The following is a 15,276-nucleotide window of genomic DNA, read 5'->3' on the forward strand; positions in this document are numbered from 1 at the left end:
GAGAGAGAGAGAGAGAAGAATGTGGGAGGAACAAGCTGATGAGCGGGGCTGAGCCTGTGTCTGAATTCAGCTGAGCTGAGACTCAGAGTTAAGTGGGCAAAGACGAAATCATAGCACATACAGGTAGTGAGGATAGGCATGCATTCATTCATCCAACATTTCCTAAAATCAACCACTTTGAATGTGCCAGGGACACAAAGATAAATAAGACGTCTTTCCTGCCCGTAAGGAACTAACAGTCCAACGAGGAAAACAGAAATATAAATAAGTGATGCTAGTATATTAAGCATCATGGGTGACGTATTCAACATTTACCAAGTCCCTGCTATATGCCAAGCAGTATGGTGAGGAAGCAGGAGGTGTGTACAAAGTTCTTTAAGAGCACAAAAGAAATTCTTGCAAAGGTTTGTAAAGACATTCACAAGGATTTTCACCACAGTGTGACATCAGGGAGTTGGCAGTAACCTAGACGCCCATCACTAGGGAAATCACAGCAATGTGGATATAGCTCAAGAACACAGTGTTGAGTGAAAACAGTGGGAAATAGAGATTTACAGCCCAGCACCATCTTTGTAAATGTAAAAGGCGTACACAAAACACCGCATGTCTTAAATGATCAAGGATCTATATCAAACATATTGCAGCTTGTGTCTAGAAGAAGAATGAGAGTGGGTATTGAGAAAGACAAGGACAAATAATTTAAACAATGTAAAATAATATAAATAAGAGAGGGGCCTTGCAGGGACTGATGATGACAATGTGCTGAGAATTGAGGAGCAAAGTTAACTCTCTGCACCTGAGATACAAATAACAAGCTAATGGGAATCCAGCCAATAACCCTAATGAGAAGAATATTTCAGGGGGCCAAGAAGCATGGGGAGACATGAAGGCATGAAAGTGCATCAGCGGTTCAGGGAACACCACCAGGTTTAGTGCAGCTTGTAGTGGTTATGAAGAGCTGGTACTATTTGAATATTTGAACAACACCCTACACATGGAAGGTATAACCATTCTAATCAATCTGTCCCCCTTTACTACACTGGGGTTAAAGCTCATGCTCTGCTCTGCTTCCATGCAGCCAACTGGTGAGATTCTCTTTCAGCCTCCTTGGAATCTTTGCATCTTGTGACTACTCCAGAAACCCTAGTTCAATAGATCATCCCTGTTTACCATGGCCTCAAGGAATGTGGCCCTTGATCTGAGGCTTTCATGCTGGAGTTCCACCAGCAGCAATGCTGCTGCTCTGGCTAGGAGTGGGGTGGGAAGGGAACTGGAGGCCCAAGGATGCCTCGCATTCTGGGGCACCTGCCTGGGGCGGTTCAACCCGCCTCCACCAACTCTGTGCTGCCAGTTAACTCTCACTGGTCACATTCCAGCTGGAGTCATTTCCCAGCTCTGACCTATGTCTCACTAGCACTCAGCACGGTGTCTGGCATATAGTAGGGGCTCAATAAACTTCTCAGTTGAATACAAGCCTTCCAAAGGAAACCTAGGTCAAGGTGGATACAAGCAGGATGCAGAAGCAGGAATGAGAAAGAACTGGGGTTTGCTGTACTATGGAGGGTAAAGGGAAAGAGCTGCAAGAAAACAGGTGCACAGGCCCTTGTAGACAGGTCGCCTCTGGGGCACGGTGGGCATACAGTAGGCATGAAATAGTAGGGAAATAAACTGTAAAGAAATTAACAAGTGTTTAACACATTTTCTTTTTTACGTATGTCAAGTAAAAGTATGAAACTGAATCGAGAAAAGGGAAGTATGTGGGTCAGTGCTGGGTCTGTGTAAGGACTAACACTTCCAGAGGTCCTGACACACTCCACTGCCCCTCCGAGGACACAGAATGCATCCACAGGACGGCCCAAAATCTCTTGGGGAAGGGAGGGCGTTACTCTCACCTTCAGCCTCTAAGGGTCACACAAGCCTGAGTCACCGCGGTTGCCACTGTCACTAGTTCAAAGTCTTCTTCAATCTAATTCTTCAACTTCATTCTTGTCCCCCACTCCACCTCCAGCTCAATTAGGCTCTGCCCCACTTTAAAAAAAACAAAAACAAAAACACCTCCAACCTAAGCCAGCCCGGACTTGGATAAGTGAACACTCTAGTTTGCTACGGGAGGCCCTTTCCCACGCCTCGGCTTGCCCCCGCTAAAGGAACGGGCGCTCTGGTCCTCGCCAGGCGACGCGAAGCGGTGCGACCTGTCTCCGCCCTTCCCGCCTTCCCGCCCGCCGCCGAGCCCGCGCACGCCGAGCCCGCGCGCCTTACGTTAGGCCCGGCCCCCGGTCCTTCCCCAGCAGCGCGCAGGCGCGCGCTTCTGGGCCCGCGAGGGGAAGGAGGGCGGGGCCGAGGGGCCGAACCCTGGGGGAAGAGGCGGCGTCGGTCATGTGATGCGGTTTCACTGTTTACACGCGGAGCGGCCGGAGCTTTCGGCCTCAGTCAGGCGCTCGGCTCCGTTTCGGTTTCACTTCCGGTGAGGGGCCGCCTCAGAGCGGGTGGTTAGCCGACGGCGAGCGCAGGCGGCGGCGGTGACTGCGGCGCCGCTGCCGGGGGGCGTGCAGCAGCGCGGCGGCAGCGGCGGCTGGGCCTCGAGCGCCCGCAGCCCACCTCTCAGGGGCGGGCTCCCGGAGCGAGCAGGGCGGACGAGAAGATGGAGGAGCTGGTGGTGGAAGTGCGGGGCTCCAATGGCGCTTTCTACAAGGTACTTGACTCCAGGGCAGGCCCCATCTTCGCCCTTCTTTCCCTCCCTTTTCTTCTTAGCCTCGGCCGGAGGCAGGCCTGGGGCCCTCTTCCCAAACGCCGCGCCCGGGGCCAGGGCGCGCTCGGCGGGATGTTGTTTGGGAGGGAAGGAAGGACCGGACTTCGGGCCTGTAGGAAGCCCCTTGAGCCCCGCTGCCTCTCCTGTATGAGGCCCCGGCGCCTGTCGGAATGAGAAGCGGGCAAGGAAAAGAGGGTGCCCTTTCGGGGACCGAGCCCCGGCAGGGAGAGCTGGGGATGGGCGAGGGCCGACGGCAGGTAGGAGATCCGGGCGGGAAGGGCCGGTATCCGCGCGAAGTGACGGTGACGGCTTATTTCTGTTTTCTTAAATATCCTCTCCCAGTGGGATCCGGGCCTGACGTGTGGGTAGTTGCCGAGGAGCAGGGGGCGCTTCCGTCAAGCCGCCTCCTGCCTTGCAAAGAGGGTTTGCCATCTCCTTTGGCTTCTCTTTTCCTGTCCAGCATTGGGACTTCGGAGAGCTCCACTGTTCTGGGCGAGCGGTGTGAAGAAAGAGTAGTAAGAAGCTGTAGTCGGTACCAAATCACAATGGCAACTGATTATTAGTGACCTTTCTTTGTGGATTTCAGAAAAGATTTTAGAGTCAAAAGTTTCAGGAAGACCCAGACATATCCGAGTAATGGTTTAAAGAAGTTGGTAATCTTGAATATTCGTGGCCCCTCCTCCCTTGTTATAAATGTGGGCAAATTCAGGAATACAGATGCTTCAGCGTCTAAAAACATTGGCAGCTCTGCTACTTAAGAAAAAAAATTAACCCTCCAAAGGCCTGGATATATGCCATGAAACTTCAGGAAATTATCATTATTGGGGAATTTTTTTAAGTGAGTGGAAATAATTGTTCTGTGCTCCAAGGGCTTGACTATCTCCTCTGTGTAATGTTGCAGTGAACTGTATTGTTGAGGTTTTAAATAGGCATGCATGGTTTTGCTGCGGGCTTTTCTTTTTTTAAGTTACACCATTGCAGACCTTACTAATATCTTACATTTTCAAAAGGAGGCTTAAAAATATTTTCCTATGTCGGTAGTGCGTCTCTTGGTCCATACTTGCTGTAGATCTAGCAGTCTATAAGTTCTCATTTCCTCTTGAATGTCTCTCTATAACTTCTGTAAGTAATGTCCCACCTTACTACAGTATCTTGGCGACAGAAGGTGCATATAGAAGGAAGCATGGGAATTAAATATTGCCATTGTCCAAATGCAATTCTTAAATCTATATAGGATTACATAAACGTTTCAAACGAGGTATATAGGAAAATAAACATTGACTTAACTATATATGTGTTTACCAATTTTATGGAGATTTTGGAGATCAATATATTTAATGAATGAGTAAAGTATGTAAACTGTTCCATACTTTTAGCAAAATGATGCAGTCAAAATTCTGGTTGCATTTTTTTCAGTGATCCATAATTCTGCTGGTTAGTTTGTGTAGAATCGTTCTGCTTCCTAGATTGGTAGTTTTACTCACTAGATTTGGGGCACTAGCTGTAATAAATATGAGCAGGGGCTAATGGTTGAGCGGTATTCTAATAGATCTGTGATATTAGCTTAGATGAGATGCCACTCTTACTGTCTTTTAGTGGAGTTTGCTTGCTACAGAGGGCAAGTAGTACATCGTGGTCTTGAAGGATATATTGTTCTGTTCGAGCAACCTGTGATTTGCTTCTGTGATTTTGCTTGCAAACTGATTGGAATATAAGAAAGACCCTCTATCTCTGCTCTTAATCTCCCCCTATTTTTGTTTTTAACGAAGTTGCTTAATTTGAAGGTGAATAAAAGGAATGGGTTGTCCCTTAGTTCCTTGAGGGGAAATATTAAACATGAACAAACGTGTGCAGAGAAATTGCTGTTATGTTTATTTAGTTAAGGTTTTGTTTTTAAGAAAACCTCAAATGGTCTGTATTGGTAGAAAAATAGTTTCTATAATGACAAAGGTTTAAATTCTTATAAGGCTCAATATTGATGTGAGTTATAAAAGTAAAGCAAAAGTAAACTGAGTTACTTGTTCAGTGGGATGGGCAGAAAAGATGGGAAATAAAGATGAATAAAAAATGAACTATTATGGAGAAATGTTACATTTATGAAAAAAATGGGAACCTGGGTTCATCGGCTTGATTGAAAAGGCTTAAAGAACTAAACAACTCAAACAGCTTCAGTATAATTGAATTCAGACTTTGATTTGCCTAACAGAACCACCATATTGTAAGGTAGAGTTCTCCATCTTCTGAGCACATGGTCCAAATTTGCAGTATAAACTGGGTAGAGTATATGCTGGAAACAGTTGGGTTTTTTCCTCTAAAAAATTAACTCAGACTTAGGATTCAGAATTACCAGAACCATGAAACCTAAACCCTAAGATTGTAACAGCTCATTTCTATTTTTCCCTCTGGTGTTTTTTCTTAAAAACTCGAAAGTTGGATTTAGTAACTGTCAGAGCCACTACTTTTGTGCTTAGGTATTTCTTTGACTTAGAAAAAGTCATGTAATGAAAATTTTCTTCACATTTTCTCTGAAGTCTTCTGTACTTCAAGGAAGTAAATTGTTCAGGTCAACCACATGTTTTTTTCTTCCCAGTCTAAATAACCTTTTTAGTGTTTAGTATCTTTATGGAAGCATCAGTACTCCCCTTTTGAGTTGAGCATTTTCCAACTTCATACTCACACACTCTGAAAACCTCCAAATTATTCATTAAATGTAAAATTCAGTGGTATAAGAACTGGCTTTCTGATTCCTGCCCACTATGGGAATGTGCTTCCTGAGATGACTACAATCGTGCTTTTAACTGTTAACAGGTGCTGAGAGCTCTTGAGGTGCCAGGCAGGGTTCTAGGTGCTTTACCTCTCTTAATTTGTTTAATCACCTCCCACAACCCTGAGTTACCATTGTTATTTCCAGTTTATAGATGCGGACGTAGATGTACAGAGAGATGAGGTAAGTGAGTTACTACTAAGTGTCAGAGCTAGTAAGGGTCAGATCTGGGCTTTGAGATCAGGTAATCTGCCTTCCTGAAATGATGAAATTTAGCTTAAAGAAATGAATTGGATTGGATTTCCCACCCATTTTTGTAAATTTCATTGTAACTTTGTATTTTTTACTGTAATAATGCCTTAGCATTATTTTGTAAGTACAGTTGCAAGGATATTACCACTGACACAAAGACATCACAAAATATTGAGCTTATGTATTAGCTTCCTTTTTATTAACTCTTGCACCTTGACACATTACACTGTAATTCTTCATATGAATGCCTATTAATGAAAGATAAAGTTAGAAATCTTTAATGCTCCTATGAAGTTTGCTTTTGTTACATTGGGAACACATAAGAACTGAAGCATTCAAAAGTTAGAATACCTACACACAGGAAAATTAATAACTCATTTAATACTATTCTCTCTATACCTGTGTGTTGTCTTTGCGTCAAGGTGAACCAGAAAGGATGCATTTTTCTCAGAATTTGTGGTAAATGCCCAAGTGAAGGCGAGTATTCCTAGTCATGCACTGTGGTTGGAAGAATTGTTGATGAGGTTTATTGTACTTTTCCCTTCCCATTGTTCATTCTCATACATTGTTAGTTCCCACATTCAAAGGGCGGCGAAGCAATAACTTGCTTTATATGTGAAGCCTTGGGTTTGAATCGTATTTTATCACATTTCATATGTCCTTATTGTCTATCTCCTACAGATTTTCTTTAGGAGGGATATTTTGCAATGCTTTTAAGTTTTCTCTAATGAGAATTATCAATGCACTACATGTGCTGTCTTCAGTGATAATGTAGTAGTTGTGTTCATTGGTGGTCAGGGGCTTACACTGAAATTTCTCTGTACAATCTAAGGTGTGAGGTATAGTGGGAGAGTAAGACTTCACCCAAATAGGGACAGACTTTCTTTTAGTTTCAGCAATCCCGGTGATGTAATGTTTGACTTAGATATCTCTAGTCATTACACACTTTGGTTAGTATGATTTTATGATTGCCTCTTTGGCCCAGTTGCCAGGTGGGGGATCCCATAATGATTTTTTGATTTTCTGTTTATTCCCCCTGATAAGGAGCCTGTGTCTGTCTTTTTTTTTCCTTTCTTTTTTTCATTTATTTATTTATTTTTGGTGTGTTGGGTCTTTATTGCTGCACACGGGCTTTCTCTACTCTTCATTGCTGTGTGTGGGCTTCTCATTGCGGTGGCTTCTCTTGTTGGGGAGCACGGGCTCTAGGCATGTGGGCTTCAGTAGTTGTGGCACATAGGCTCAGCAGTTGTGGTTCGTGGGCTCTAGAGTGCAGGCTCAGTAGTTGGGGTGCACAGGCTTAGTTGCTCCGCGGCATGTGGGATCTTCCCGGACCAGGGATTGAACCTGTGTCCCCTGCATTGGCAGGCAGATTCTTAACCACTGCCCCACCAGGGAAGTCCCACTGTGTCTGTCTTTAACTGCACTTTTAGCACCTTTCTCAAACCCCAAAGATTTTCATCACTTTTTCTTCTGAAAGTCTAAATAACCTATTAGTATTTAGTATCTTTGAGAAAACAGCCTTTTCTCTTTCTATCCTAATTTTTAAATCTTTTTTTAAGTGTGCTTTTGTTGAGATGTAACTTTCTCAGATGCAGGAGTGTTTATGGTTCTGCATCTTTTATAAAATATGCCCCTCTCTGCTTTACCTCTCATTTATTTAGTGCCAACTATGTGCCAGCCATCATGCTAGGCACTAGACATGTGTGATTTCATTATTCACAACAGCTTTAGGAGGCAAGTCCAGTTCCCCTGTATCCATTCCTTACTTACACAGACAAGGCATCTGAGGACCAGAGACCATTTCTTGGAGAGTCCCGCAGCTGTTATGTCTTAGATCCAAGGTTTTGAACCTATCTCTCATTCACAGCAAAACTCTTAACCACTAAGTTTACTGACCCTTGTAAGAGCCCTAGCTCTCATCCAGTCCCATGCAGCTCCCTTCTTGTATTCATTCAAACCTATTCAGTTGCCTTCTTTGGTAACCAACCCCTCAGGAATCCGCTGAACCTATCTTCTCATCAACTTTGCTTGATGTAGATAGGTAGAGAGCACAACAAAACATAGTTTTCCATAGTTGTTGGTGGGTGAGGTGATAATGCTCTGGGGTGGCCAGGGAAGGGAAGGGTATGAGTGTTGGGGTAAGGCAGGGGCAGGGCCGAAAAGGAGGGTTATTGGAGAAAGTATGATGAGAAGCAGAAAGACGGGACCTTTGTTGGAATTTTAGCAAAAGGCCTCAGGAGTCAGAGGAGACCTTTGCAACCTCTGAGTTTCTTTTATTCCCCTTATTACAGCAGCAACAAGAAGGTATTCCATGCCTTCTGTATTCACGTAATATGCAAACAGTGGCTAAAAATGACTGGTTTGGGAACAGTCACGCCAACATCCATATACAGGTAAGCCTCATTAACTCGAGGCGGTGGCCGCCGTAAGCTGTGATGATTACTCAAACCATTTTTGACACTCTACATCCGGAATTGCTTTTAGTGTCTTTGAAAACTTGGAAGCTTTTTTTTTGTTTTTTGTTTTTTTGGTTTTTAGTAGTCACACAGTTGCAGATCTTCCTCCTTTGAAGGGACGTTTAATTTTAGGAAATAGGCAAATGTGGTGAATGAGTGTGATTAAACTATACAATAACTCTTTGGCAAATAGAAATAAATTAAAATAGAGCAATGAAGTAATGAGACTAACTTTTAGAGTGCTTTCAAGATGGATTTGAAAAGTCCCCAACATTTGTAAATGTTTTAAATCAGTGCTATCCAGTGGAACTTTCTGTGATGATGGAAGTGGTCTCTACCTGCGCTGTCCTCTACAGTAGGTACTGAGCCCTGTGTGGCTTTTGAGCACTTGAAGTGTGGCAAGTGTGACTCAGACTGATTTTTAATTTTATTTAATTGTACCTAATTAAATCAAAATATGTACATATGACCAGCAGCTTCTATGGTGAGCAACAGCGCGGTTTTAGACAAGGGCAGTAGTATTGGAAAGGTACCTGATTTAGTGAGAACAGTTCTTCACCCAGCTGTAACAAGGTTCTCTTAGCTGACTAAAGGACTTAACATTTTCAGCATATAATATACAGTAAAGAACTAATACTAGTTACTGCCAAGGCATGCAAACATAAAATTTTAGGCGAGGATGGAGACAGAGCAAAGACATTTTTGGGTAAATAAGGGATTAGCTCCTAATAGGAGTCCCACCCTCAAAAAGCAGATTGTTAATTTGGTATTCGCCATCATGTAAACACAAGGGAGAAGTTGGGGTGGGGTGGGGGTCTGTTTTTCCTTTCTCCGTAATTTGTGGGACTTACTTTATAAAACTAAACGTCGAATTCCTCCAACTTTAACTCAAAATCAAGCCTTTCTGTTGCTGAAGTAATAGGCAAACCCCTGAGAGCACTGGGGGCATGCGCCCTTATAAAATCTAGTATATTCTAAAATATCATGGTCAGTATTAAACTAGAGTTCTTGAAATACTCTGAAGAGAATGGGTGTGATTTAAATATGGCTAAGGAAAAGTAAGCAAGATCAAAATGATAGGAAGAAAATGTGGATTCCCCCCCCCACTTTAAACCAGCAACTATAAAGATACACATACATGCTTAATTTAGAAATAATAATTTAGCCATTTTGAGTATCGCAGAACACCTAGATTCCATTATAGTCCACCTTGATCATACAAGGAAACTGTCTTCTAGCATAGCTTTGCATTTATTCTTTTGCATGTGGATATCCAGTTGTCCCAGCTCCATTTGTTGAAAACAGTGTTCTTTTTTCCCCATTGAATTGTCTTGGCTTCCTTGTCCACAAAGGATTTACTTCTACCGCACCCCAAGCTGTTGCTCCAGGTCTAAGCCTTTGCTCCTGCTGCCCATTAGGCCTGCTGGGCCTCCCCATCCTCCACTCCCTAAGTTGGATAGGAACCTCGTCCTCTTCTGTTTGTCTTTCCTGACCAACATACTACCACCCCACCACCCGCATACCTTTCCTCCAAGGCTAGGATAGGAACCCCTTAGGCAATGATCCATGATAACAACTATTCATTGAACCCTTAATAGGTACTCTGAAGTTCAACAGTAAATAAAAGGCCTATATCACCCACCCTCAGGAAACTTACTGTTGGTAGGAAAATGGGCAAAAGACTATAGTGGGATAAGTTTATGGTGAGGATACTCAGAAGATGCTATAAGTATGTAGAGGATAGAATTTAACTTAGTCTTCTGGGTTTTCCCATAGCAGCTGACATCTGAACTGAATTGTAAAAGACCAGTAGGAGATAGCTAGGTGAAAAGAGGGGAAGGACAATAGGAAAGAAGGAACAGCAGCATGTACAGAGAGGCCCAAGTAGTTTAGCACTGCTGGATCACAGCCTACAAGGATGTGAAAGATGAAGCTTGGAGTGGTGAGCAGTGGGGCCAGGTCACAAAGGGCCTTTTTCAGGCAGAGGAGTTTAACCATAATCCTGCAGACAGGGAGAAACCACGAAAGGACAGAAACATGTACAGAACACACTGGAGTAAGAAGCTTAAATCTCTAAAGCCATTTTAAAATGAATTAAGATATAAAGCCCCTTGGGTTTCTTTATGCTTTATCCTACTCCTCTAATTGTCAAAACAAAAACAAAACCTCCTTTCCTGCACCTATTAAAAACTTAATTTTGTAGAATTACGGACAGCATGCTGATTAAAGAATTCTTGATAATTAGTTAGCTATTACTTTTGTTATGTCCTTCTGCAGATTATTAGCAATTGCGTCATCAGATTTAAAAGATTTAAACCTCTGTACTTTATATTACTATTTCTTTTTTGCCAAGTGCCTGCGAGATTGAGAATTTAATTAAACTCTGGTAATTGGACTTTTAGTGGTATTAGCAGCACATTGCTTTTAAAGAGAACTTAGTGTACTTGTGCATATATAGATTTGAGATTATATTTAGTTATTTACTATTGTATTCTCCTAAAATTGTATTAAGGAGAAAAAGATAGGTTACAACAGATCTACACTGACTGGTATATAGCTCTGGAACAAGTTTCTTAGTTTCCAGTACTTCTAGCCTGAAGTATACCTTCAGCTTTGCATTGTAATTTTCAATTTACTTGTCTGTCTTTGTCCTATGAGATGCTGAACTCTGGAGCAATTCTTTGTGTTTTATTTTAACTAATGAGTATTCCTAGGGCCTAGCACATAGTAGGTATCTAAATATAGATGTGACTCATGAATGAGTGATCCTCACAAACTGACAAACTTTCACTTGAAGCTTCATTCTGTTAAACATAAAATGTTTGGTATCTGTAAAGTGTAACTGAAAACAAAAATGATGTTTAAGCTTAGAAGTTAATTTAACTGGTGTTTTTTTTCTTATAGGCATTTGTAAAAGATGTTCATGAAGATTCAATAACAGTGGCATTTGAAAACAAGTAAGTGTCTTGATATAATTTTAATATTTAGGTTCTTTAATATTTTATGTTAATTTTTCCTTTTACTCCTCATTTTAAAAAATTCAAGTGTAGTTTGAGTGTTTTTCAGGAATGGATCTTCATGTTACTGACCAGGAAGTTCGTGAACAACTCAATATTAAACCAATGGAATGACTGTTCCTGCTAATGACCTCAGAGATCCCTTTTGTATAATCTTGATCCTTACATCTCAGTCCCCTTGAATGTGAAGAAAGAAACCAGATTCTTCTGTATTAGTAACTGAGGGTTTGAATAGGAATATTTGTAAATGTTAAAAGATGAAAATGAATGGATTCATGGGTACTGGGAAAGTTGATGTGAGTTTTGTAATGTTAAATCTAAAATTGATGGTTTTAGTCATCTGGTATATTTTATTGGAAATAATTGTTTGCCCATTAACATTTTTATCTGTTTCATATGTTTATAATCATTAATAGCAGTAACTGATCGTTTCTGCTTTCTTCTGCTAGGTGAGTAAATAAAAATACCTAGAGGCCTAGGAACATTAGCTATACAAAGGCATCAATAGTATAGATGTTAGCATTTTATTGGGGGAGACAGGTCTCTTGACTAAATTTTTTTAATGCTAATAACGGCTATTTTCAGAGTAGCCATTCAAGAATATAAAGTACATATAACCTCCTTAACCGGAGTATAGATGTGGTCATGATCTTAGGATTTTACTGAACTCTGAAGTCTGGCCAACAATTATAATGTTTGGCTTTTATTTACCAAGAGAAATTAATAGTGTATCAAAAGCAGATTGCAAGTCTACAGAGAGAAGAAATAAATTAGTGGTTGCTTAGTGGCTGGTGGGGGATGGAGAACCATAGCTAAAGAGTATGGGATTTCTTTTTGAAGTGATGAAAATTTTCTAAAATTGACTGGTAATGGTTGCACATATCTGGGAATATACTTAAACCCATTGACTTGTACATACACTTCAGTGGATGCTTATATGGTTATGTGAATTATATCTCAATAAATCTGTTAAAATACAGTATCTGACCCAGACGTGCTATAATTAGAATGTTAGCAGAATCTTGTAGCTGCCAACAGGGCAAAGTACAGTTGACCCTTGAACAACATGAGTTTGAACTGTGTAGGACCACTTATATGTGGATTTTTTTCAGTAGTAAATACTACAGTAGTGCACGATCCAGGGTTGGTTAAATCCGTGATGCAAACCACAGATATGGAGGAACTGTGGCTACAGAGAGCTGACTATAAGTTATCCGTGCATTTTTGACTGCACAGAGGGTCAGCATCCCTAACCTCCGAGTTATTCAAGGGTCAACTGTAGTTTTCTCGGATGCCTAAAACGCATTTAGGGAGACAGATAAAAGGATTTAGAGTATCCAGCCCAATTCTCAGCTCCAGACAAATAGTCTTGGTCCCAAATACAAGTTTGGATAATAGAATACCTTTCTCTGAATACATAGAGCCAAAAGTTCCAGAATGTGCCTCTGCGTGATTATCCATGCATTATATACTAGATAACAGCATCACACCTCTAACAGAGGAATCTTTGATAACTTGGAGAGTAATTTTTTTTCTTGTACTTATACTCTTATCTGCTTGTTTCCATCACTAGGTAAACACTGTTTCCCATAAAGGGAGAGTTATCTTTATTTGCTACTCTTTTAGTTTCTCCTATAGTCCTTAATCTAAGGTATTAAGCAAACACTTATTTCCTCTGTGCATTCAAGAATGTATCTGTATTTGTTTATACAGTGATAGATCAGTTCTCATTTGTTTTCAACCAGATTTCTACTGTAAACTTAAAATTATTCTTTCTATGGACCTCCTAATTGTCTGCCGTACCGTAGCTGTGTACAAGTTTCTCTTCTAGCTGTCATCCTGGGAATTTGAAATAGATCAACTTTTTCCTTGTGTTTGTGTAGTATGTATGAGATTCAACACTGGGTTTGAGCATGTCACCAGGATTTGATAGGTCCCTACCAAAGTAGTACTTTCCTTGCGTTTCCTTTTTGTTTTTCTGGGTTTTTTAAAACAAACAAAAAACAAACCTGATGTTTTGTAAAACTTCAGACTATATTTACCCTTTCTTTCCTTTCAATCATAAAGAAACTCCTATAATACCACATTATTTTAGATGCTTTCTTTTTGCCTTCCATATTTCATATTTTTTGAATAAAAAATTTGATTTTTATCTCTATACTTAAGACAAAATAATTCTTTGGAATGAAGAAACTTTATTATTATATGCTTTACAAATCAAATTTAGCAGTGAATCTTTAACATGTTAAGTCATTGAATTCAGTAAGTATATTAAAAAGTTTTTCTGAAGTAAAGACTTTTTTTTGTTTGTTTGGCCACGTTGCACAGCTTGTGGGATCTTAGTTCCCTGACCAGGGATTGAACTCGGGGCCCTGGCAGTGAGAGCACCGAGTCCTAACCACTGGACCACCAGGGAATTCCCTAAAGACAATTTTTTTTAAGTTTCAGAGTTTTCAAGGGTGTATAATAATACAGAAAAGGGGTTCAGTGTAATATAGGCCCTAATCATATTTCCACAGATTCTGACTTACCTACTGTGCTATCTTATATAATAGCTCTTCTTAAAAAAAAAAAAAAAAAAGCACTTTTCTCAATAGGATTTTACTTAGAGAGCCCTTTAGCAGAAAACCCAGAAATGACTGCTCTAGCAGTTGAATCCTCCAGTGTTTCTGCAAAGTTTATCTTTTAATACTCTATATCATTGTAGATATAAAAGAATAATTTGGTGTTTTTCAAAATTGTTCCACATAACTTTAAATTAAAAAACATAGGCAACTTACTGAACTCCTGTAGGCTGTCTCCATCGGGTTTCTGTGGTTTAGGAGACCCCACCAGGCCAGTGCATTGCTGGTACGCCATACTGATCAGCAGCCAGCTATCCATGGCAAGAACTGACCACCTCGCGGGATCTAAAATTTAAAGGGGGAAAAGTGAGTTGTGAATTGCTAATGTGCTGACTGCCCCATTTTGCTTGGGAATTAGAGGGCACTTAGGACCAGTTTCTGTGGTCATCGGAATGTGGTTACAATTCCTTTGCAAGTGGAAGTATGGTGATGACGTTACTAACACTTACTGATACTAACGTATTTAAGCATCAAAGGAAATTGCTGTTGTGGCCCTAAGTTTAGAACTCTTAGAGGTTGAAATTATTGGAAGAAAGACTTGTTTGGAAAATTGTAATGTTGATCTATTGTGTTTAGAGAAATATTCCAACTAGAACTACAAGGCTGCTGTGCTGCATGCAGAGTTTGTTGAAATGTGTCTATATTGCCATTATGCCCCACTCAGCAGAACACTGACAGTTTTAAAGCATTTGCTTCTTTAAACTAGAAAACCAAAGGGTCACACTTAACCAAAAGTTGATGGCAGCATGGTCATTGTTTCCATTAAACCAAAAAACATGTTAAATAATTGCATTTGCTTATTTGCAGCTGGCAGCCAGAGAGGCAGATTCCATTCCATGATGTGAGATTCCCACCACCTGTAGGTTATAATAAAGATATAAATGAAAGCGATGAAGTTGAGGTAAGTTTCCCCTGCCATCAAGTTATTAAGCACTGAAGAAGGGGGAGCATTTAATTTGCCTGTGCCTTTTGTATCCCTTGTCTTTAACACTTTTCAATCTGCATTGAGAATTATAGCTCTGATGTATGTGTGCTTTTGACTGCTCCATCTTAATAATGATTGGAAATAATACATTATGGATGCTTAAGTGTGGCTGCCCGAGCAGCACTCAGGGTGCAGCTTTGAAAGTCACCACTGATTTCCTTTGCCCACTAGTATTTCTTTTCCCCCTTCCCTCATTCTCTGAATCTTTTGTTTGAATAATATATTGTTAGTTTACAACTGTGTCCCCGTTCTAAGTAAAATGGGTTAGGAAAAAATCATTCCTTAACGATAGAGCAGCATCCTAGGCTTGCTTTAAGTAGCAGAAAATCCTCCTGGGATATTTGTAAGAACTCATCTGCGAGTTTTAGTATATACACATACAGGTAAAACATCTTTTCACAGGAGATGCTATGAACCAACTGGTTATGT

The 15,276-nt window shown here is 40.8% G+C and overlaps 1 protein-coding gene across 13 annotated transcripts in view; it reads left to right on the forward strand.

Annotated features, from left to right (window-relative positions):
• Positions 1-2,375: 2,375 nt before the first annotated feature.
• Positions 2,376-15,276, forward strand: part of FMR1 (fragile X messenger ribonucleoprotein 1) — a 36,533-nt gene continuing 23,632 nt past the window's right edge. For 4 of the 13 annotated variants that reach the window (XM_033418044.2, XM_033418047.2, XM_033418049.2 and 1 more), the window contains exons 1-3: positions 2,378-2,692; positions 11,126-11,178; positions 14,670-14,763. In XM_033418044.2, coding sequence (XP_033273935.1) covers positions 2,642-2,692; positions 11,126-11,178; positions 14,670-14,763 — 198 coding nt within the window. In that variant the 5' untranslated portion in view covers positions 2,378-2,641. Of the gene's footprint in view, positions 2,693-11,125; positions 11,179-14,669; positions 14,764-15,276 lie in introns of all 13 variants that reach the window. The other 9 variants (XM_033418042.2, XM_033418046.2, XM_033418051.2 and 6 more) reach the window with 5 other exon arrangements.

Source organism: Orcinus orca, chromosome X, assembly GCF_937001465.1.
Source record: "Orcinus orca chromosome X, mOrcOrc1.1, whole genome shotgun sequence".
Classification (NCBI taxonomy): Eukaryota; Metazoa; Chordata; class Mammalia; order Artiodactyla; family Delphinidae; genus Orcinus; species Orcinus orca.